Source organism: Urocitellus parryii, chromosome X (genome assembly GCF_045843805.1).
Source record: "Urocitellus parryii isolate mUroPar1 chromosome X, mUroPar1.hap1, whole genome shotgun sequence".
Taxonomy (NCBI): Eukaryota; Metazoa; Chordata; class Mammalia; order Rodentia; family Sciuridae; genus Urocitellus; species Urocitellus parryii.
This window is the reverse complement of record NC_135547.1, coordinates 78,227,319-78,247,400: the sequence shown is the minus strand read 5'-3', so window position 1 is coordinate 78,247,400 and position 20,082 is coordinate 78,227,319. Positions and strand designations below refer to the sequence as shown.

Here is a 20,082-nt window from a genome sequence, read left to right as displayed (position 1 = left end):
CTTTCCCAGATTCTTTTTTAAAGGATTTTGTCATTGTCTTGTACATGCCAAACATAAATTTTGATCCAGGTAACCTTGAGTTGTTTGTTCACCTTACAATGTTTCTAAGGAATATCTTTCACCTTTTCACCCTGAATGAGTTCTGAATTAGATCAAATGAAGATAAGTACCTTGCATCAATGCTTCAGATAACTTCCATGTAGGCTAAGACAAATGCAGTAATTTGCAAGTAAGATTGTTTGTTCTTCCAGAACCAGTGACCAGTCCCATGCTGGCAAAATGAACTTCTGTTTTTAAGACAGTAACTGGACTGGGTAGTCAGTAGGGAAAAAGCAAATAAAATTGCCATGAAACTTTCCTATTGTTTTAAAGTTGTATTTTTCTTGATTGTGCATGTATATGTACAATACCTGACAATTTTCCAGAGTTCTGACCAAATTTGTTCTGACAGTTTTAAATTGATTTTTTTTTCATATTTCTGCAAAGGGATGGGACTTTGGAGCTACCTACATTGCTTATTTTTGCTGACATTGCTCCAAGAGTGATTCTTTTTTTAATTTTTATTTTTTTTAGCTGTAACTGGACATTTATTATTTATTTATATGTGGTGCTGAGGATTGAACCCAGTGCCTCGCATGTGGTAGATGAGCACCCTACTGCTGAGCACCAACCCCAGCCCCAAGAGTGATTCTTTTTGACTAAATGCTTTATGGAAAGGACAGAAGGTGGTGGATGATATAGGCTTGTTTTGGAGAGCCTTTGGTAAGGCCTCAGCATGAATTTTATGTGGCTGCCATAACAAATTGCCACGATGTTGGTGGCTTAAAACAACAGAAATTTATATTCTCATAGTACTAGAATCTAGAAACACAAAGTCAAGGTATCAGTGGGGCCACACTTTCCAGCTTCTCTAGAGGAAAATCTGTTCTTTGTTTCTTCTAGCTTCTGGTGGCTGTCGATATTACTTAATTTTTGTCCATACCATTCCATTGCCACCAAGGTTAAATTGCCTCCTTTTCTGTTTGAAATATCCTTCTGCCTAAATTTTATAAGGATATATGTGATTACACTTAGGGTCTACCCAGATAATCAAAGATAAGATCAAGTCATTTAACCTAATCATAACCTAATCATACTTTTTATTACATAAGAAAATATTTAGTCTTTTAACATATATTATTTAAAAGTTTTGGAGATTAAGATGTGGACATGTCTTTTAGGGGACTACCATTTAGCCCATTACAGGCTCCATTTTATCATTTTACACCATTTTTTTTTTATTCCATCAGATTCCCAGAGAGTCTAGAGAAGCTATGCTGGAAGAATAGAGGGGAGAATTTTTCCCCGGAAGACATTTGCCTGGCTGCTTCCCTTGCTCATAAGGAAGAAACAGAAATATGTACATAAGCACAACTACAGGCAAACTTCCAAAGTTTAAGTAATCTGAGATTCTTGTTTTGTAGTATCCTCTTGTCTCAGGGGCTCCTTTCTGTTTTTATGGTACTCCTTGTGATTCATTTAGAGCAGACCTACCTAAGACTTTTCTGGTTGCAAAGGCTTAGAGAAATGCCTGATAATTTAAGTGCTTTCCTTGTCTAGTAATGTTTATATTTTAATTAGAAATCCAGAGACTAGAAATTCAGAGATTGGTAAGATTAAGCTCAAGATACACATTTTAAAGATGTAGTTATGAGGATTCTAAAAGGGCAAGTACCCATGGTTAACTCAGGAAGACCAAAAAAAATTTTTTTTTGAGAACAAAAGAATGAATCTCCCAACAGTGATATTTTAAGCCCTGAGAAACCAAGAGATGTGTGTGTGTGTGTGTGTGTGTGTGTGTGTGTGTGTGTGTGTTATTTTGTGTGAGTTACAGAAAAAGGGAAAAGCATATGGGATCTTCCTAAGATGTCATATGAAAATCAGAACTGTAATAAATCTTTAAGGTCAAGACAAATCCCCAGATTTTACTAGTTAAATAACAGAGATCCTTATTAGTTAACTGGCTTAACCAAAAATTATAGGTATTTAGTTGAAAAATTGGGTAAAATGAGAACCTCAGGTCTTATTTCCAAAGTCAGTTTTATTAAACCATAACATTAAATACCATTAAATATCTACTTTTACTATCAATTCACAATATTGTCTCTGAAGACACGTAATAGGGGACTTATTTGCTTTGCATTATCACTTTGAAGTTCAGTGCTCACATATCTAGGCTTATATATTCATGAATATATAAGCAAATGATCCCTATGGAGGGATTAAAGGGTTGAATGTAAATTATGTAAAGTGATCATTCCTTTGGATCAAATTCTATGATTCTCTCCCTTCTTTTTTAAAAATATTTTTTAGATGTAGATGGACACAATATCTTCATTATATTTATTTATTTATTTATTTATTTATTTTTATGTGGTGCTGAGGATCGAACCCAGTGCCTCACGCATGCTAGGCAAGTGCTCTACTACTGAGCCCCCTCCCTTCTTTTTTAATATCAAGTTTGCAACCACCCTGCTGTCATTTTTTGCTGTTTTCTTAAGAGAATTATCTATGTATAAGAAACTGTACTTATTGAAAGTATAAAAGTTAAATGAGTTTTGACATATGTATTCATGCATGAAACTATCACCAAAATTAAAATAATAAGCATATCCATCACCCCCTAAAAGTTCTTTATGCCCTTTTATAATATATTCCTCCCTTCTACCATCCTCCCACCTTGCTGTCTCTACCTTCCCTTCTTGACTTGGCTTGGTAGTGTTGAAATGTTCCAAGAAGATTCTCTGGATCTGAGCCAAGAATGAAAATAACTTTCCTTAGGCCTTCTTTTCTTCCTCCTATGAAAAGAAACCAGCTCCTTTCTTTGCAACTATACACAAACTCCCAGATAAGATCAAGGGCCTTACAAAAGGTACTGGGATATCATAATGCTTGAATACATTTCAAGGAGGTTTTTAAAGTTTAGCAAATTACTTAAGGGTAAAGACACATGAGATATGTTTCTTAAAAAACATGTTTCTTAAAGAAACACTTATTTCCTACTACAAAACTGCACAAATTTGGAAAGTAATGAAAAGGAAAAAAATCCCTCATAATTTCATTATTCTATATGTAGTTGTAGATGGACACAATAACTTTATTTTTTTTATGTGGTGCTGAGGATCGAACCCAGTGCCTTCCACATACAAGGCAAGCACTCTACAACTGAGCTACAACCCCAGCCCATAATCCCACTATTCTAACTGAACACTCTCAACCATTTGGTATATTTTCATTCTTGTCTCCTGACCTACAAGAAAGAAATATTCTTTATTGAAACCTACTTCAAGTGCAGCTTTTGAGCTTTGATGTTAGCTTTATTTTCCCTGTATACCTTCAATATATACCACCATAAAATCATGGTGGTATATTTTTCTTAGGACTCAGAGAGAGAACTGACATGTTTTCTTAGAGAAAATGGCTGCAGTCTGCTAGTAAGAACAAAGCCTCCAGGTTTTTGTTGTGTTTGCAGAGAATCTGTAAAAATAGGAAAAATGTTTCTTCTCTATGAAATAAAAGTTTTACAGCAGGGAAAAATAACTTCTGGGTCAATCCAACTACTGTAACCAAATGTATACCTTTTGTGGGGTAGGTATCAGGGATGAGGAAGCTAAGTTCTTAGTGTGTAGATAAGTAACACACTCAACCTCTCTCCACTAGATTGGAAGGACTCATTTCAATGCTAATTTTCTATGTTCAGCACTTCAGATGGCCTGCCAGCCAATGAGTATGCTATGTAGTCCACTCTGAATTTATTTGAGGCAGTGATGTAGAGCAGAATGTGTGTTGTTCTGGGAGTCAAGAAACCCTAGCATAGTACCTAGCACAGAGTAGGCATTCAATAAATATTCATTAAATCAGTGGACCTGAGGTCTAGTCCTAGATTGTTTAACTCACTGGAAGGCTAGTATTTTTTTTAAGAGGAAAGGGATTTAAATTAATCTATCCTGGGCTGGGGATGTGGCTCAAGTGGTAGCGTGCTCACCTGGCGTGCACGGGGCGCTGGGTTTGATCCGCAGCACCACATAAAAATAAAATAAAGATGTTGTGTCTACTGAAAACTAAAAAAATAAAAATAAAAAATTGATCTGTTCTTATTATCACCCACCAATATCTAAACCTGGGCTAAAAGAAGTGAGTTAATTTGCAAGATAGTTAAGTTCTTGTAGTCTCCAGATTCTTACACTACAAAATGGGAATAGCAGCCAGATGTAGTGGCATGCCTGTAATCACAACGGCTCAGAAGGCTGAGGCAGGAGAATCATGAGTTCAAAGCCAGCCTCAGCAAAAGCAAGGTGCTAAGCAACTCAGTGAGACCCCGTCTTTAAATAAAATTCAAAATAGGGCTGGAGATGTGGCTCAGTGGTTGAGTGCCCCTGAGTTCAATCCTTGGTACTCACCATCCCTCCATGGGAATAGCAATTCTTCTGTATCTCATGAAAGTATTGGGCCAAATAATATAAAAAGTATGAACTTCTATGGAAAATATAAGCCATTACATACATATAAGGCATTATACAAGCCCTAAATGGTCTGACTGGGAGGATAGGAAAGCTAAAAACAAAGGCTGCTTTCCTGGGGGCTAACTACACACTGATTGGTGTTTGGAGAGCTGTGTGCAACTTCAATAGTACCATCAGATGCCACATGAATAAAGATGGATGCTGAATTTGGATCTATCACTAAGACTGAGCAAGATAATCCTGTGTAACTAGGGGTTCTCATCAGCATCCACAATTGCTTTGCTGTGTCTTTGGGAATGTGGCTGATTGCTCACATCTGTTTTCTTATCAGTAAAATAGGACAAGTGATCTTTCTCATAAATGTGTTGTAAAGAATATAATTCCAAAAGGTCAGGTCAAAGGTGAAATATTCTTCCTTTAAAAAATTTCAGGACTAGCTGGGTGTGGTGGTGCATACCTGTAACCACAGGGGCTTGGGAGGCTGAGACAAGAGGATTGTGGGTTCAAAGCCAGCCTCAGCAACAGCAAGGTGCTAAGCAACTGAGTGAGACCCTGTCTCTGAATAAAATATAAAATAGGGCTGTGGATGTGGCTCAGTGGTTGAGTGTCCCTGAGTTCAATCCCCAGTATCCCACCCCTCCCCCTCAATTTTCAGGACCAAATGATGTACCCTCAAGAATAGCCATGGAAGGTGAAGCCTGTTTTTGAGATTTCTCACAAGGAGAGGGAAGAGGGAAGATAAATTTCTTACTTTCAAACCAAGATTGGTAGTTGTCGTCAAAAATTCTAATTTTCTTTAGAACTATGAAGATGCTTCTTGAAAGGGACAGGAAAGTTGTGATCTGATTGCTTCTTTTACTTTAATTAATGTTTCCTTTAAACCTTCTTAAGTTAACATGACTCAGAGCCTATTCTTTGACCACTTTGATATGCAAACAGTACACACTCTAGGCAACCCTGCTCACTGAAGCTCCATCTCTTATCTTAATGGTATGTTTATAACCTGTAAATTCAGCTCCATGAATTACACTGTGTAGATATGACATGATGTGGGTAAAACTGAACAGATTGAAAGATGATGGCAGGGAGGGGCTACAGACCAGTTCACTTCCCTGTGCTTATGGAAATCTGGCACTGTACTATGACAGTAATGGGAGTAGAAAGACAGGAGGGCAGGAGGGTTTATTCTGTTTGTTGGAGATCTGCCTTGCTAATGACTCAGCCAAGCTGGCCTATATTGTTTTAGTCTGATTTCATTGTTTTAATGAGATCTGAAATTGATGTTACAATTTGGAAGTTCTGAAATAAGGTAACTGATGCCAAACAAACATAATTGAGGGACTAAATGGTCTTTTTTATTTGCTATTTTTATTAGCTAGTGAGATGGTTTCAGAGTCACCTCTTGACAATTTTTGAAACAGTTATCTTGTTACGGTTATGACAACTCTGTTAGCTTCTGAATTATACACTTAAAAAAGGTATCTAAGGATAGATAAATTTCTGCTTACTATCTTCCCACCCCCTAAAAATAGCATAAAAGAACACACTCAGCATCAAATAACAACACAATACAAAATACAAAAATGTGCCTCCTGGCAGAACTGTATTATATATTCTGTTCATAAGCAAGTTTCTGAAATTTTGAACAGAGTTGCAAGGGCTTATGATTCTAACTTTTTGATTATATAGCTTACCACTAAGCTTCCTGAGTAACTTGACAAATAGCACAACACATAAGAGGAGTTTTCTGGTAATAGTTTCTAAAAGTCCTCCGAATAATCTCTAACCCATTGTGTGTCCACTTGTTCAAAATACTGCCTTATAAGGAATTACACCTGTCTCAACTACCCTGCTGACATCTTATAGACCAAACAGATGCTAATAAAGAAAGGACACTTTCCATTTCTTTTTGCCTTTCTTTCATTCAGAAACTATGATCTGCTGTATCTCAATAGGCTGAAATCCACGAACTGCAGATGGGGTAGTGAAAAAAGTGTTAGGCAGTTCCCCAGGGCTGATGGAGCCAGAGTCACTTTGCACTGAGCCTCCACTGTTCTCAAACTGGGAGATTTTCTTTTTGATCATCTTTCTCTCCTTGGCTCTGCGATTCTGAAACCAGATTTTCACCTGAAACACAAGATGATTTATATTTAACTTTGCAACATACTTTATGCAATTAATATAGTGATTGCTGATACTTTACATGGTCTTTAGCATTTATAAAACCCTCTTATGCACATCACTTCATTCGAGTCTCACAATGACTTATAAAGTATGTCCATTCAACAATTTTTTTTTTTTTTAAAAAAGCTGAGGATCGGCTGGGGATGTGGCTCAAGTGCTCGCCTGGCATGCTTGCGGCCCCGGTTCGATCCTCAGCACCACATACAAACAAAGATGTTGTGTCCACCGAAAACTGAAAAATAAATATTAACCCCCCCTCTCTCTTTCTCTCTTAAAAAAAAGCTGAGGATGAGAGAGGGCAAGTGCCTTGCATGAAATGAAACAGATCAATTATAGGGCTACTGATTGAATGCAGTGCTTTTTATATCCTACCTCATCTACTTCCTCTGCTGTACTAGTAGAAATAAATAATAATAGAGTGACAGATGCTGAGGACTGTCAATAAGAGGGAAGGATTGAAATAGCAAAAGTGAAAAGGTTAATGAAACAAAACCATGTAAATAAGGATCATGAAATACCACATATTTTTTGTTGGAGATGAAGACCAGAATGATGTTAATGTGCCTATATGCAGTTGAAATGCAGGCTGCATGTGATAAGGAATGGAATTGATAATTCTAGAATTCTGTGACTCCAGGATTACTCCTAGACTTAAACAAAAAATTATCAGGTAGTTTTATATTTCAAAGTCTGAACAAATGAAAACTGTTGATTCTTGCTATAATTTAATCTTCCTGTAGTACCCATAGTAAACTAAATTTGAGGCAAGTCTCATAGGATTATGTAGACCATAGAAGATTAAGTTTACTATCCTAAAAAACAGAAAACCACGGTACAGGTAGCAGCATTGGCATTCAGTTACTCTTGTAGTTTGACTGATAGGAACCATATAACTGCCACTGTTGCCAAATCTCCACTTCACATACCGGTGAGGAACCAGATCAAGGTTTTGACTTGATTGATGAATTCTACTGAAGTTGTAATCCCTCTCTACCTCCTATGACCCCATCCCTTATTTCCATGCCCACACAGTGTCCATCACATTCATTAGTTAATGAACACAATGCCCAATGAGACTAAAAGAGGAGGTCCAATAGGATGAATATGGCCTTTAGGAGAACTTAGAGAATGTCTTGGTTCTCCATTTTGCTTCCAACCCAGCTTACAGACATTCCCCAAATCTCAGTCTATTGAAATGACTCTATGGGACACGTTGGATGTCCTTTTGGATACCTGTCTCTCAGAAAGGCCCAGGTTAACTGCCAGCTCTGACTTTCTCCGGATGGTGATGTATCTATTGCAGTGGAATTCCTTTTCCAACTCCAGCCTTTGATGATCTGTATAAACCACACGATACTTTTCTTTTGTCCTGGTTTTCCCTGTTGGTGGAGAAAGCATTGCACTTAATATTTGTTTATTAGATCATTATAGTTACACATAGCAATTGTGTTCTTTCTGACAAAATCAGATATGCATGGAATTTGATTTATTGCATTTCAGTTCCAATATTCCTCTTTCCTTCCATTCATCCCTTACCCTATTCTCCTTCCTCTACTCTACTGATCTTCCTTTTGTTCATCTATTTATTTATTTTTGATTGGTGCTTTCTACATATACAAAAAGGTTAAATTCCCTATGGCATATTTCTATATGCATATAATGTGATTTTGTTAAAGTCATTCCACATTTCCTCCCTTTTTCCATCCTTCCTTCCTCACTCTCAATCTCCTTCTTCTACTCCACTGATCTTTTCCAGATTTTAATATTATCCTGCTTCTTTGGAGATTATTTTGGTTGAAGGAATCACAGCTACTCTTTGCACCCTTATCAGTTATTTTAAGATATAAAACACGTATATTTTCAAACCAATAAGTCTTAAGTCCATTGCTGCATTAAGTACATTCCCATTTGTGGCTATGATATCAATACCTGTATGCCCATCTATATGAATCTGTCTAGATGTAGATATAGACATGTCTTTCTGTTTATGTGGGTGTCTGTAGACATATACATATCCAATATCCCCCTAATGTTTCTCCTAAAATGATCAGTGAAATCACAATCATTCTACCATTGACCTACTGTTATAGTAAAGCATTTAAAGATACACTTAACCCATGATTTGCACTTAATCCACTATTTTCATTCCCTTTCCACTCACATATGGGAATTGTATTGGCCAAAACAGTAACACCCATTATTCATTACCCTTTATGCAGTCCTTTCATACTGTTTCCTATTAAGCTTCTTTTTTTAAAAAAATTTTTTTAGTTGTAGTTGGACACAATACCTTTATTTATTTATTTTTATGTGGTGCTGAGGATCAAACCCAGGGCTTTGCATGTGCTAAGTGAGTGCTCTACCGCTGAGCCACAACCCCAGCCCTCCTATTAAGCTTCTTACCTACCCTCTTGAATTATGTAGAACCTGTCTTATTCCTTTTGTACAGATAAGAAATCTGAGGTAAGTAAGTGAATATGTGCTAGTGAGCTGAAGAGTAGGGACCTGAGCACATACTTTTGAATCCCAGTTTAGTGTGATAAATGTTATTCCCAGTTTAAACATGCTGGGAAGTATAAGAATGGCCCAAGTATGGCAAACTGTTCTGGGATCCTGACATTATAGTTACATATACTACCTAGACAGAATTTGATTTGGATAGTAATTTTAAAGGAACATTTATTTTCACTAAGTAAATTCTGTTTCCACACAGCTTCTACTGCCTATTAGAAAAAAAAATAGTTCCCTCCCCAAGGGAGTCTTAAGCTAATTTTTATTCCCAAGTGGATAGTGAATGGGGAAAGAGGAGGTATTGACTTAAGCAGAATAAAGTGAGTATTTCATGTCCTTTTCAAGGATATCCAAACATTTGCTTTGTGTTACAACATTTAACTAATTTCTCATGCCCTCCTTCAAATAGAGCTTTATTCCTCCTTTCAAATTTTCCAAAGGTGATTAGGAAGTTTCCCTTTCTTTTCAGTTTCTCTAACCTCCTCCAGTACTTTCCTCTATTTCTCTGTGGCTTTTAGAAACTCCTTCTGATCTTCCCTGGTTGTTTTTGATGTGAGGTTTTGGGGGGCATCTGTAGGACAAAGACTTCTTTAAAGTGGTTCCCTAAACTCTATTGAGGTGTTAAGATGAAGCACAAGCCTAACAAAGGAGCTACATAGCATCAGATCCCATCCCTAACCCTCTTTACATTCAGGAACACCAACCAATTGGTTTGGAATTTACAAGCCCTAAACAAATGTCAGACACCCTTTCATCTCCAGCAAAGAAAAAAAAAACGTGAATGTAGAAACAAATTCTAGTCAAGAAATCTATGTTTAGGATTAAACTAAATGGCTGAATAACTCATGGACTGAAGAACTGAACAAAATTTCCCCCCTTGAAAATGGAAAATGATGAGTACTAGTCAGTTAACCTTTCAAAGGCCCAATTTTGAGTTGTTTTCTGAATCTAGGAAATCAGGGGTCTGGTTTTGGTGTTTCAAAGACAATGGTATATTTAGAACACAAAGCGAGAACCTGAGGTTTAATTTATTTTCAGAACCTCAAATCTTGTAATCAAAATATACCTTTGAGGAGATATTTCCTAAAGTCCTTCATAATCCCAAAGTTGCTGAGTGTTTAAATTCTAACTTGAGGCAGAGAGGTTAAAATTCAACTTGTATGTGTCTGTTTTCTGCTCTTTGATAATCAGTAAATATAACCAGACTTCAAGAACTCTGGAAAGATTGCTGTCCTTCCCCACCCCCATTGGTCATAAATTCCCCTCTTGCAGCTTCTTCTGAGGACAATAAAGTCAAGACCAGGCCTCTTTATTTGCCATGACAATCCTCACCCTTTCCGGCAATATAACCCCTGAAGAAAGGAGGGATGAGGAGGAGCCTGGATGCATATCAAAGCTAAACAAAGTGTTAAAAAGGGTCTGTAGCCCCAATCTGACAGATAAGACCCAAACCCCCACAATGATATAGCTCAGGGGAATATACTAACTGCACAGTTTACAAAGAGATATAAATTCAAATATCCTGGTGCACTTCTTGTGTCTCCTTCCCCAAACTGCCTCTTTCCCATTGCCTCTTTCCCTTAAATGATTGAAGGAGATTTAGACACTTTCTGGTAGAGCATTATGTCTATATTCCCAAACCCAACACCAATAAAGCACTAAGAGTACTTGCTTTTATTGTTCAAGCTATTCTCTTCTTCCAGAGAGAATGGCATTTCTCAGCTGCTACTGTGAATTAATTCAGCAAAGGAACACAAGTTTAAGATTTATGAAAGAGCTACTTCCATCCCTCTGTGGTGATGATTTCATTGCTTCTTCTCCAAAGACTCTGACAAACCTCTATAGCTCAAGATGGATGGAGTCCTTCCCATCATCCACAGAATTTGCAAGCAAATGTCATCATATATGATGACTCATTATCACCCTAAATGAAGTTAAAATGGTTCTTATTTGAGAGATTGGCTATGAAAGTGCTGTTAGGCATAAAAGTACTCTACAAACCTAGGGGTGATGATGATGATGATAGCAGTGGGGATAAAGATGATGAAAAGCAATTTTCTTTGGCAGGGAGTTCTTTGTAATTGACCCCGCCATGATGACTTTTCAGCTAATGGCAATTCTTCACTGCCTTTAGATAAAATTGCATCCAAATTCATTTTTAAAAGTTGTCCAAGGAAATAAAGCAAAATCAGCAAAGATAATAATAAGCCTCAAGAAGTACAAAGCAATTTAGTTTATGAAGTGTCCTAACTGAATAAAATCTTTTAAACATAACTTCCTCAGTGTTTGTTGAGTGGCTTAATCAGAATCAGTCAAAATTAGTTTCTCCTTTCTCTCTTTCCCACCCCTACCAAGAAAGCCTCTCTCCAGCCCCAGTTAGGTTATCACCTTGCCAATTAGGACCACAACTCTGAATAAAAGAGAAGAATGAAAAAATAATTCCTTGCTCTATTGCACTGACAGTGTTTAAAATATGAAAATGCATGAAAATCATCAACTTCCCATACTTTTCTGTCAAATTCTTTTCATACATTCTTCAAACTGAGATGTGTATTGGAGTAGACTACTTAAAGAACTATGTAGACATAAAAACATCTTACTTTTAAATCACATCACCTAGGGGACAACAATTGACTCTGTCAGTCCCTTTGCTCTCGTTAGAAAATCAAATGCTATAATGTTCCTAATATGTATATTTTTCTTTCTTTAATGTAATTCTATTCAAAACATACTTCAATAATGAAAAGAACTTTCATTTGATTACATGAATTCAGGGTGGGGTTACTTCCATTTTGTAGTTTATTTATTTTCCTCTCAGCCACAAACCATATGTTATCCCACAATCCCACAGAATGAATTGGAAAATTTAGGAGGATCTGACTCATCCATTCATTTAACAAATATTCTAACACCCATCATGTGCTCAGCATATCATAAATGGGTACATTTTGGTCCAGAGTGGCCCAAAGAGGTAATAAGCTTAATTTTTTGGTGGAAATTATAACCTGATGTCCATGGCAGGGGCTCAGTGGTCCTGTGAATTTCTAGAAATTATGTGAAACAACTGTGTGTGTGTGTGTGTGTGTGTGTGTGTGCTGGTGTGTTTTTGTGCATTTTCTGGGTGGAAAGAATCCATATTTTCATCATATTCTTAAATTATTGCTGAATATGCACCATGGGCTGTAAGACAAAGGGGTAGTTTTCACTTATAAGACATTAAAATGAATTTAACAAAGCTTTGTCTATAGGACAGGTTGCCAAGAGTCAGAGGGGTTCCAATGTCATTCAATTTTAAACCTCTCATAGAAATTGGAGAGAAAATCTTGTGAAGGTGGATTGTAAAGTCAGGTTTGTGTGTTTATTGAATAATGAAAATGCACAGACTAAGGAGGCCCCTTTTCCTGGCACCAGAAATACCCAAGAGAGAAGCTTCAGCTCACAAAAACAAATGCACATGGAAGACTTTTAAGCAGAGAAACTTGTCATATTTCTCTCCTAAACAGAAAATTCATGGCTCAAGGCAATTTTCTTTTTTTTTATTGTTCTCTATTTCAAACAACATGCCAATGATGCTCCTCCTCTAAAGCATTTCAAAACATATCCTGAACTGCAAGCAGCTACTTTCCTGGCTTTTTTTTTTTTGATATCTTTTGCTGATTGTTAGGCTTTAGTGAATGGATGTTAATTACAACTCTTGAGATTAGATGTAATAACAGCCCTGGGAGTGCTCCACCCTAATCTCATTTTCTATCCTACTTAGCCATCTGACCTACCTGTATTTTATTAAAAATTTGCAGATTTACTCCCCAAAAGCTTTAAACCCAAGCATTTAAACTTTACTTTTAATTTGTGATTACCACCCTGATCCTCTTGGTTAAAAGTCCTCCGAATGTCGAAGTTGGTTCCTTCCCATCCTCCCACCTTTGCTTTTTGGAAGAGAGCGAAAATACAGAACTGCAAAAAGGAGCATAATCATTGTGGACAAATGTTATTGAAATGTCATTTCCTCCCCAGGGGGATGAAAGTGATAGAGTCAAATTTTGCTAATTTTCTCTAATGACAGGGAACGAGGGTTGGAATAATAAGGATGTGATAAAAGAACAACCACAGCTGAAAACAAACATCTTCCCCCTCTCACCATCTGAGATTAAAGCAGAACACTCACTTCCCCGCCCTCAGCTCCCTGGAATCGCCCACTGACTTGCTGGGATGTTGTGACTTCCCACGCATTGTCACTGTCACAGATTTGCATTCAGTCCCCGGCGTTGCCTGGATGCCTGCCTGAATAGTGATGAGGGCTTTAGCCACTTAATACTGGGGCTGATAGTCGTGCGCACCTGGCAGGCGTGAGGGTTGTGCTGCATTTTATATGCTAGCTCAGTGCTGTGGCCTTCTCATCTGCCTCAACGCTTCAAAAGAGGGAAAGGATGTTAGAAGTAGGCAATAGGTTTGAGAACAACTCACCTCTGCCAATTTTGGGAAAGGAAGCTTCCTTGAGAGCCCTGGGTAATGAGGCTGCTTTTCCGTCTGAGCCTTCATAGCCAAACAGGAAGGTTCATTGCCAGGCAAGCACCGTGAACCTAAGTTGAGTATCATTAAATTTGTGAGGGGAGCCAGCCTGCTCGTATGGGAAAAGGTGTGGAAATGGAACCGGTAAGCCTCAGTGCCTGAACATTCGGACACCACTACTGTCCTGTGACCTCGTTCACTCGTTGAGACTTTCCGTGCATCTGTTTTCCCATCTGGGCAACTACAGGGTTGGATCCTGATCTTTGTGGCTCGAGATGCCCAATGTGCACGCGCTCACCCCATTGAGCGATCAGGGTATGGCAAAAAACACCCATAGGGTAGATTTAGTTCCACGCTTCACATTCAGCAAGATTTGAACCCAAGGGCGCGCATTGAAAGGTACCTAATGGACCAGCCAGTCACGCAGGAGTCGCCTAGCTAAACTCTCCCGGGAGAGGCCTGAGAAGTAGGAAGGCGGGCCAACCAAGAGAAGAAGCTAAGAAAGGAAAGTGTGCGGACATTCGAATCGATTACTCACCGGTCACCTGCACAGTTTTGCGCATCCATGCATAGGGGCTGTGGCGGCTCCTGCTGGAGGAACTGGCGTCGGCGGTGCCGGAGTCAATGGGGACCAGTGACCCGCTGGCCGAGGCTGGCAGGCCACCGCCGCTGCTTCCACCGCCGGCGGGGCCCAGGCTGCTGTAGTCGGGCGAGCCAAAAGCAGCAGGGCTCGAGGTCATGTCGTTCATGGGCACTGTGCCCATTGTACTGGACGGCCCCGGGTACGCGCTCCAGTCTTCCCGCGGGGGACTGTAGGGTGAACTCCATGTCCCCAGTGATGGCCCATGAGGATCCATGTTGGTCATATGAGGATACCCCATATAGTGCGGGTAAGCTGGGGCAGCAGCGAAGTTGGAGGCTGGCAGCGGACTTCCACCGCTCCCAGTGCTGCCCACCCCCGCGGTGCTGCCTCCTCCCGGGCTTCTGATAGTGCCCGGATACATGCCCGCTTCTTTCTCCAAAAGGCAGCTTCCATACATGGTGGCTTGGGTAGAAGAATGAAGCTCCCTAAGCCATCCCGAGGTCCCTGTAAGGCCCCAGCCCGACTTTGAGAAGCAACAGAGAATTAGTCAGTAGCTGTGCCGCAAACTCTTCTGCGCCCCTTAGACTACTCCATCCCGATTCCTGCCCCCGAAGGTTTCCAGGTGACTGGTAGCGGGGGTATAGTTGGGCCACCAATGGCTGGGCTGACGTCAAGGGGCTTCAGGCTTTTACATAGCATTTGCATTCAAATGAAGGGGCATTTCACTTTCACAGGAACTTGTTCACTCTAATGCTCGCTCTCCCCAAGCTCCCAGGGCCTTTCTGTCTCATCTTTTTTGATTCTGTCCATCTGGTCCCGGTAGCATCAGTTTTGTGCTTTTGGAGGCAGGAGCTCCTCCAGCGGTTTCTGACTGGCTTCCTCCAACGTGAGACAGAGACGTGCAGAAGTAGGGCAAAATCCTGCTCTCTGGCATTCAGCCCTCACAGGGAGGCCTCCCTTCCACGATCTTCCCCAGCCCAGCCAGCATCCACAGTCTCCACTCTGCCTGCACTCCCTGGTAGGGATTTTCGATATTGTACTGGCCCACAATGTCACTGAAAAGGACTTTTCCTCTTTCTTCTAGAACAAGAGCTTTGTTTCCAAAGGCAGATATTAGTTTTACAAGCATATATTAAGCACATACTGTGTGCTGAAAACTATTGCAGGCACTGAGGATATAGCAAAGAACAACATACAAAAATTCCTGCTCCACATTCATTCCTAAAGTTGCATTCCAGAGGATAGTAGGCTGGATTAATTGGATGCTTAGCAAATATGCACAAATGAAGGCATGATGAAGAGCATAGGTTATGTAAAAGGGAAGGAGAAAGAGACAGAAGAACCATGTGAATAGTGGGTTGTTGTTCTGTTTCCACCCATTAGTATGAGATATTCCTCAAAGCCAGGTACGGCTCCTGTCTCAAAACTGGTGCCCCAAGGGAACAGAACTCTTGCATTCTAAAATCCATTGCAGCTGCAGCAAACTTGAGATTTCATTTGTAAATCTACAATTGTGGAAAATTATGTGGGCTTGCCAGAAGATGCCAATGAACAAGATCTTGCCTCAGGAAACCAGGTAACCTTCTGTGTTCCTCCTCTTCATCCTCTTAGGCAAGACCATCATAACCTTTAATCCAGGCTGCTCCTTAATACAGAATATGCTGCCCCACAATGTCCAACCCAAGCCAGCACTCCCACTTAGCTATTCCCTTTCTGGCTTTTGGAAAGTCACATGACTTCTCTGAGTTTCACTGACTCCTACTGTTTTAAAATAAAAATCCTAATGGTATCTATATAACAAAGCAGGATTTACTGAGATGATGCATACATTGTTTAACTTAGTACTTGGCACACAGTATGAGATTACTACATTCATTAATTCACTTGACAAATGTTGATTGAGTACTAGGTGCTGTTCTGTGTATGGAGACATCAGTGAGAACAGGAAAAGCTTCTGACCTTATTAAACTTAAATTCTAGTGGGGAGAGATATTTATAAGTAATTAAACTTTGGTATCTCAGTAATAAATGCTATGAAGAAAAAGGAAGGAAAATATAAGGAATACGGGAGAGGTGTTAAAATTCTAAATGTGGTGGTCTACAAGAACTTCAAGAGAAGGAAAACAATTGGTCATCAATGGCTTATTAAAACCTTGTGCTAGGGAGAAGAAACCAAGGGGCAGGAAATAACATGCACATAGGTATGTTTTACACACAATCTCATTTATTATTTAGTCTTCACAACAGCCCCGTGTGTTGTTATCATTCCCAATTTAGAGATGAAGAGACTGAGCTCAAAGAGGTGGCATGACTATTTAAATTAAGTACACACAGCTGGTGTGTGATAAAGCTAGGTTCCAAATCTAGGCTACTCTGACTGCAAAGTGCATGATCTTAAAATCATTAAAATTGGTATGAGGCTACATGTCAAGAGTTAGGCCCAGGATTTGGCTTTTTTTTTCTTAGCTCCTGGACACGTTAATCAAGAATTTTCATAATATAGACCAATTACTCTTTCACTTGTTGTATCCTGAGGCAAATTACACTGCCTGATATTCGACAATAAATGTCAGGATAGAAGTACATGGAAGATATTCAGAAGTTAGCTAAACTGATGTTATCATTTTATACATGAGGAGACTAAGGGCTTGAGGGGGAAGGTAATTTTTTTGAAATATTAATGCACACTTTTTATTATATTAAAATCAGGCAATGGTCTGACAAGAAAAAGGCTGTTTATGGAATACTGTTATGTTAAACTTTACTTACAGGATGTTAAATCCTTAGAACTAAGATTTCCCCCAGAAATAGATTAATGGGAATATCCATTGCTTTTGAGACTTGATAGTTGCTATTTCAAAAGATGGTTTTACACAAAATAGTAAGAAAAAAACCCTTCAGAACACCATGAATTGCCTTTATTTTGTTTGCATCCAGATCTCAGCATAGTGGTCCTGAACAGGAAGTGGGAGATGCAGCAACGTGCCAGGAGGCCAGGCCCCATCAATGCTGGGATCTGCTGTGCTCCTCCTCAGTCCCTGCTGAGCACCTGGGAGGCACCAAAACCAGTATCTGTGCTGGGTCCAGGTTTCTCTGGTTCCAGTTGTCAGATTCCACACTCTGCCAGCCGCGGGGATGGCAGGGGAGCCCCACAGGGAGCCCTGTTCACCCTTCTTCACGGTCTGAAAGCCACATCATTACAGGAAAGGGAACAATTCAGAGGGGCCCTGTGTGCTCACAGGCGTCTCCACGAGGCCTCCTGCAGGTCTAAACAGAGGGACTCTGAGGGCTGGCGGTCTATGTCATCCTGGGGACTGCCCTGTTCACCTTACAAGACCTGGGCCAAAGAAACATCGGCTGAGGGTGACACCAGAGTGGCAGGACCCAGGATCCAAAGCTCATTTCCCAGGCTGGTGGAAAGTGATCAAATGTGGTTCCAAACGTGGAGGTCAGAAATTCCAACCTGACCTGATGTTTCTGGCCAAGCAGGATGGGAGGTGGAGAGTGCCGGGTGGTGAAGGTGGACAAGGGAGTTGAGGAGGAGGGCAAAAGCAGCACCCCTGGATCAAGGTGGGGGAGGGGGAAAGCCCTGAATTCATCGCGAAGGCCAATTTCAAAGGGGGCTGAGAGTTAGAATCTATGTTTCTGCCAAGGACGCGAGTGGAGGAGAGTGGGGCAGGACGATGGCTTGGAAGGGGGCATCATTTAAGACTTAAGAAAGTAACCAGGGTGCAGACAAAGCACCCCACACCCAGCAGTAGTCCCCAGGGTGTGACCTGAAACCTTCGCTCTACTCTAGCAAGCCCCTCCCTGGAGGGCTGTTCCAGGGCTGTCCCAGGGCTGGCAGGGCAGGGAGGGGAGAAGGCAGAGCCCCCAGGCCGAATAACCAGCAGCAAGGTGATTGTGTGACTGTGTCTTTTCACAGGTGAGTTAGATGTGCTCCACCGGTCATGATGGGAATCAATTTAAATAGACTCTCTTGATCCCAGAAGTTCAACTACATGGACAGTGGTTACATTTGACAGGATGATTTGTTTTAGCACAACTTATATATTTCAAATGGAAAAAATATTAGTATTATTTACATAATCTAAAGACAAATTGACTTCGATTGGAAGCTTCCTTTCCTGAAGACTTTGAGGTCTACAAGATGTATCTAGAAAATTTACTACGGTGGAAAATGAAGACTGCTTAAATCAAATGGGGGGAGGGCTTGTGGTTTTTCTTTTTGATTAATTGTTGTAACACTGTCCTTCCAGAGGCTGAGGGAGTTTCATATTTTCTTTAGACATCATTAAGTGCCGCAGCTCTTGAAGAACAACTTTGGTGCTATATGAATTCTGCCACTTTGCTAGCACTGATATGGCTCTTGGGTCCACCACTCCATCAGAACTATTAACTCCATTCGTATTAATTTTTGTTACAAATCTTACAAAGGGGGATGCTTCTGGGTATTTAGGTCCACATTCTATTTTAAGGCTGTATATTCGGTTTTCATAAATTGTTCTTGGAGGCCCAATTATCATTCCTATCCATCTCGTAAGTGTCATGTCTTTGTCATCTTCTAGACCCCAGCTAACTGTGCCATCTCCTACTCCTTTCTGGCCTTCTTCGAGTTATTCCAACAGTTGGAAATTGCGAGAGATTTTACTCCCAAGCCCATGGTGGCTGCCATCTTGCTTTGCTGTCACTCGAAGGCCAGCCCCTTCTTCTTGGGGAAGGTAATTTTTAAAAATATATTTTTAATGTTGTAGATGGAAATAATATCTTTATTTTATTTATTTTTATGTGGCGCTGGGGGTCAAACTCAGTGCCTCACACATGCTAGGCAAGTGCTCTACCACTGAGCCACAACTCTGCCCCAGAAAGGTAATTTTTAAGAAAGTGAATGACAGAATTGTGATTCAAATTAGGTCTGTTGACTACCACATCAGCACTCTTTTCGGTAAAAGAATGTGTTTCTGTGTATGCAATTCCTTCTGCCTAGACTGTTTCTCTTCATCATCTTCATTTTGTGGAGAGAAAAATTGTTCAAAATCTCCCTATTCTTTAAGGCTCAGTTGAAAAACTCTCTCCTCCAAAAGGCTCCATGTGGTAACCTTCCTCTCAGAAAGCACTCTTCCTCACGTCTGAATCCCATTATCAACTCCCCTCCCCAAATGACTGACACTATTTGGCTTGCCTTAGAGTTATTTGAGGTTTTATTTGAATCTTTTTGTATTTGAGCACCTCGAAGGGGATTGGAGAGGTATGTTTGAGCTCAGGGGAGTAGAATGTCCTTATGTATATGGTAGGGTCTTAGGAATTTTTAAATACTGAATCAATAAATGACCTTGGACTATAGATGGAAACCATCATTTGACTTCAAGGATGTCTGAGAAACCAATAAGAACATTGCCCAGTGCTTGGCAGAATTTGGCTTCAGGATTGCCCCCCCCCAATTCTGTCTCTCTCTGTGAGTGTGTTGTGTGTGTGTGTGTGTGTGTTGGAAGTCTAGTTTATTTGACTGGAACTTTTGATTTCTTTCTTAACCTGAAGATTAACCAGAGAGGCAGATTTACTGTTGCAATCTTAGTACCATTAGGCAGTGTTCTTCTTAGAGAGGCAGGGGTCAAATGGGGCCTCAAACTCTGAGCTGACCCCCACTGATCAGGCTATTTGTAATATTTGAGGAATAATGAAGGTGAAATTTCTTTGTAAACAATGCAGTGATGGACTATGGAGATTGGGTGAACTTTTTCTTTACCAGACTTAATGCTTGGGAGAATCTCACTGCCTGATAGTTCCTAAACC

The 20,082-nt window shown here is 40.0% G+C and overlaps 1 protein-coding gene and 1 pseudogene across 1 annotated transcript; both read right to left on the bottom strand.

Moving 5' to 3' along the window:
- Window positions 1-6,422: 6,422 nt before the first annotated feature.
- Cdx4 (caudal type homeobox 4) lies at window positions 6,423-14,746 on the bottom strand. Its single transcript, XM_026379679.1, has 3 exons — window positions 14,245-14,746; window positions 7,920-8,065; window positions 6,423-6,629 (listed from the first exon to the last, which is right to left on the bottom strand). The coding sequence occupies exons 1-3, from the start codon at window positions 14,744-14,746 to the stop codon at window positions 6,423-6,425; spliced, it is 855 nt and encodes a 284-aa protein (XP_026235464.1).
- A 3,775-nt stretch (window positions 14,747-18,521) lies between these two features.
- LOC113175412 (ubiquitin-conjugating enzyme E2 variant 1 pseudogene) lies at window positions 18,522-18,839 on the bottom strand (annotated as a pseudogene).
- Window positions 18,840-20,082: the final 1,243 nt, after the last annotated feature.

Coding starts and splice junctions, on each gene's coding strand:
- Cdx4 (XM_026379679.1), bottom strand. CDS start 14,746: ATGTATGGAAGCTGCCTTTTGGAGAAAGAAGCGGGCATGTATCCGGGC. Junction 8,066..14,244: donor CAAAACTGTGCAGGTGACCG/GTGAGTAATCGA, acceptor CTCCACCAACAG/GGAAAACCAGGACAAAAGAA. Junction 6,630..7,919: donor TGGGCCTTTCTGAGAGACAG/GTATCCAAAAGG, acceptor CTTGTGTTTCAG/GTGAAAATCTGGTTTCAGAA.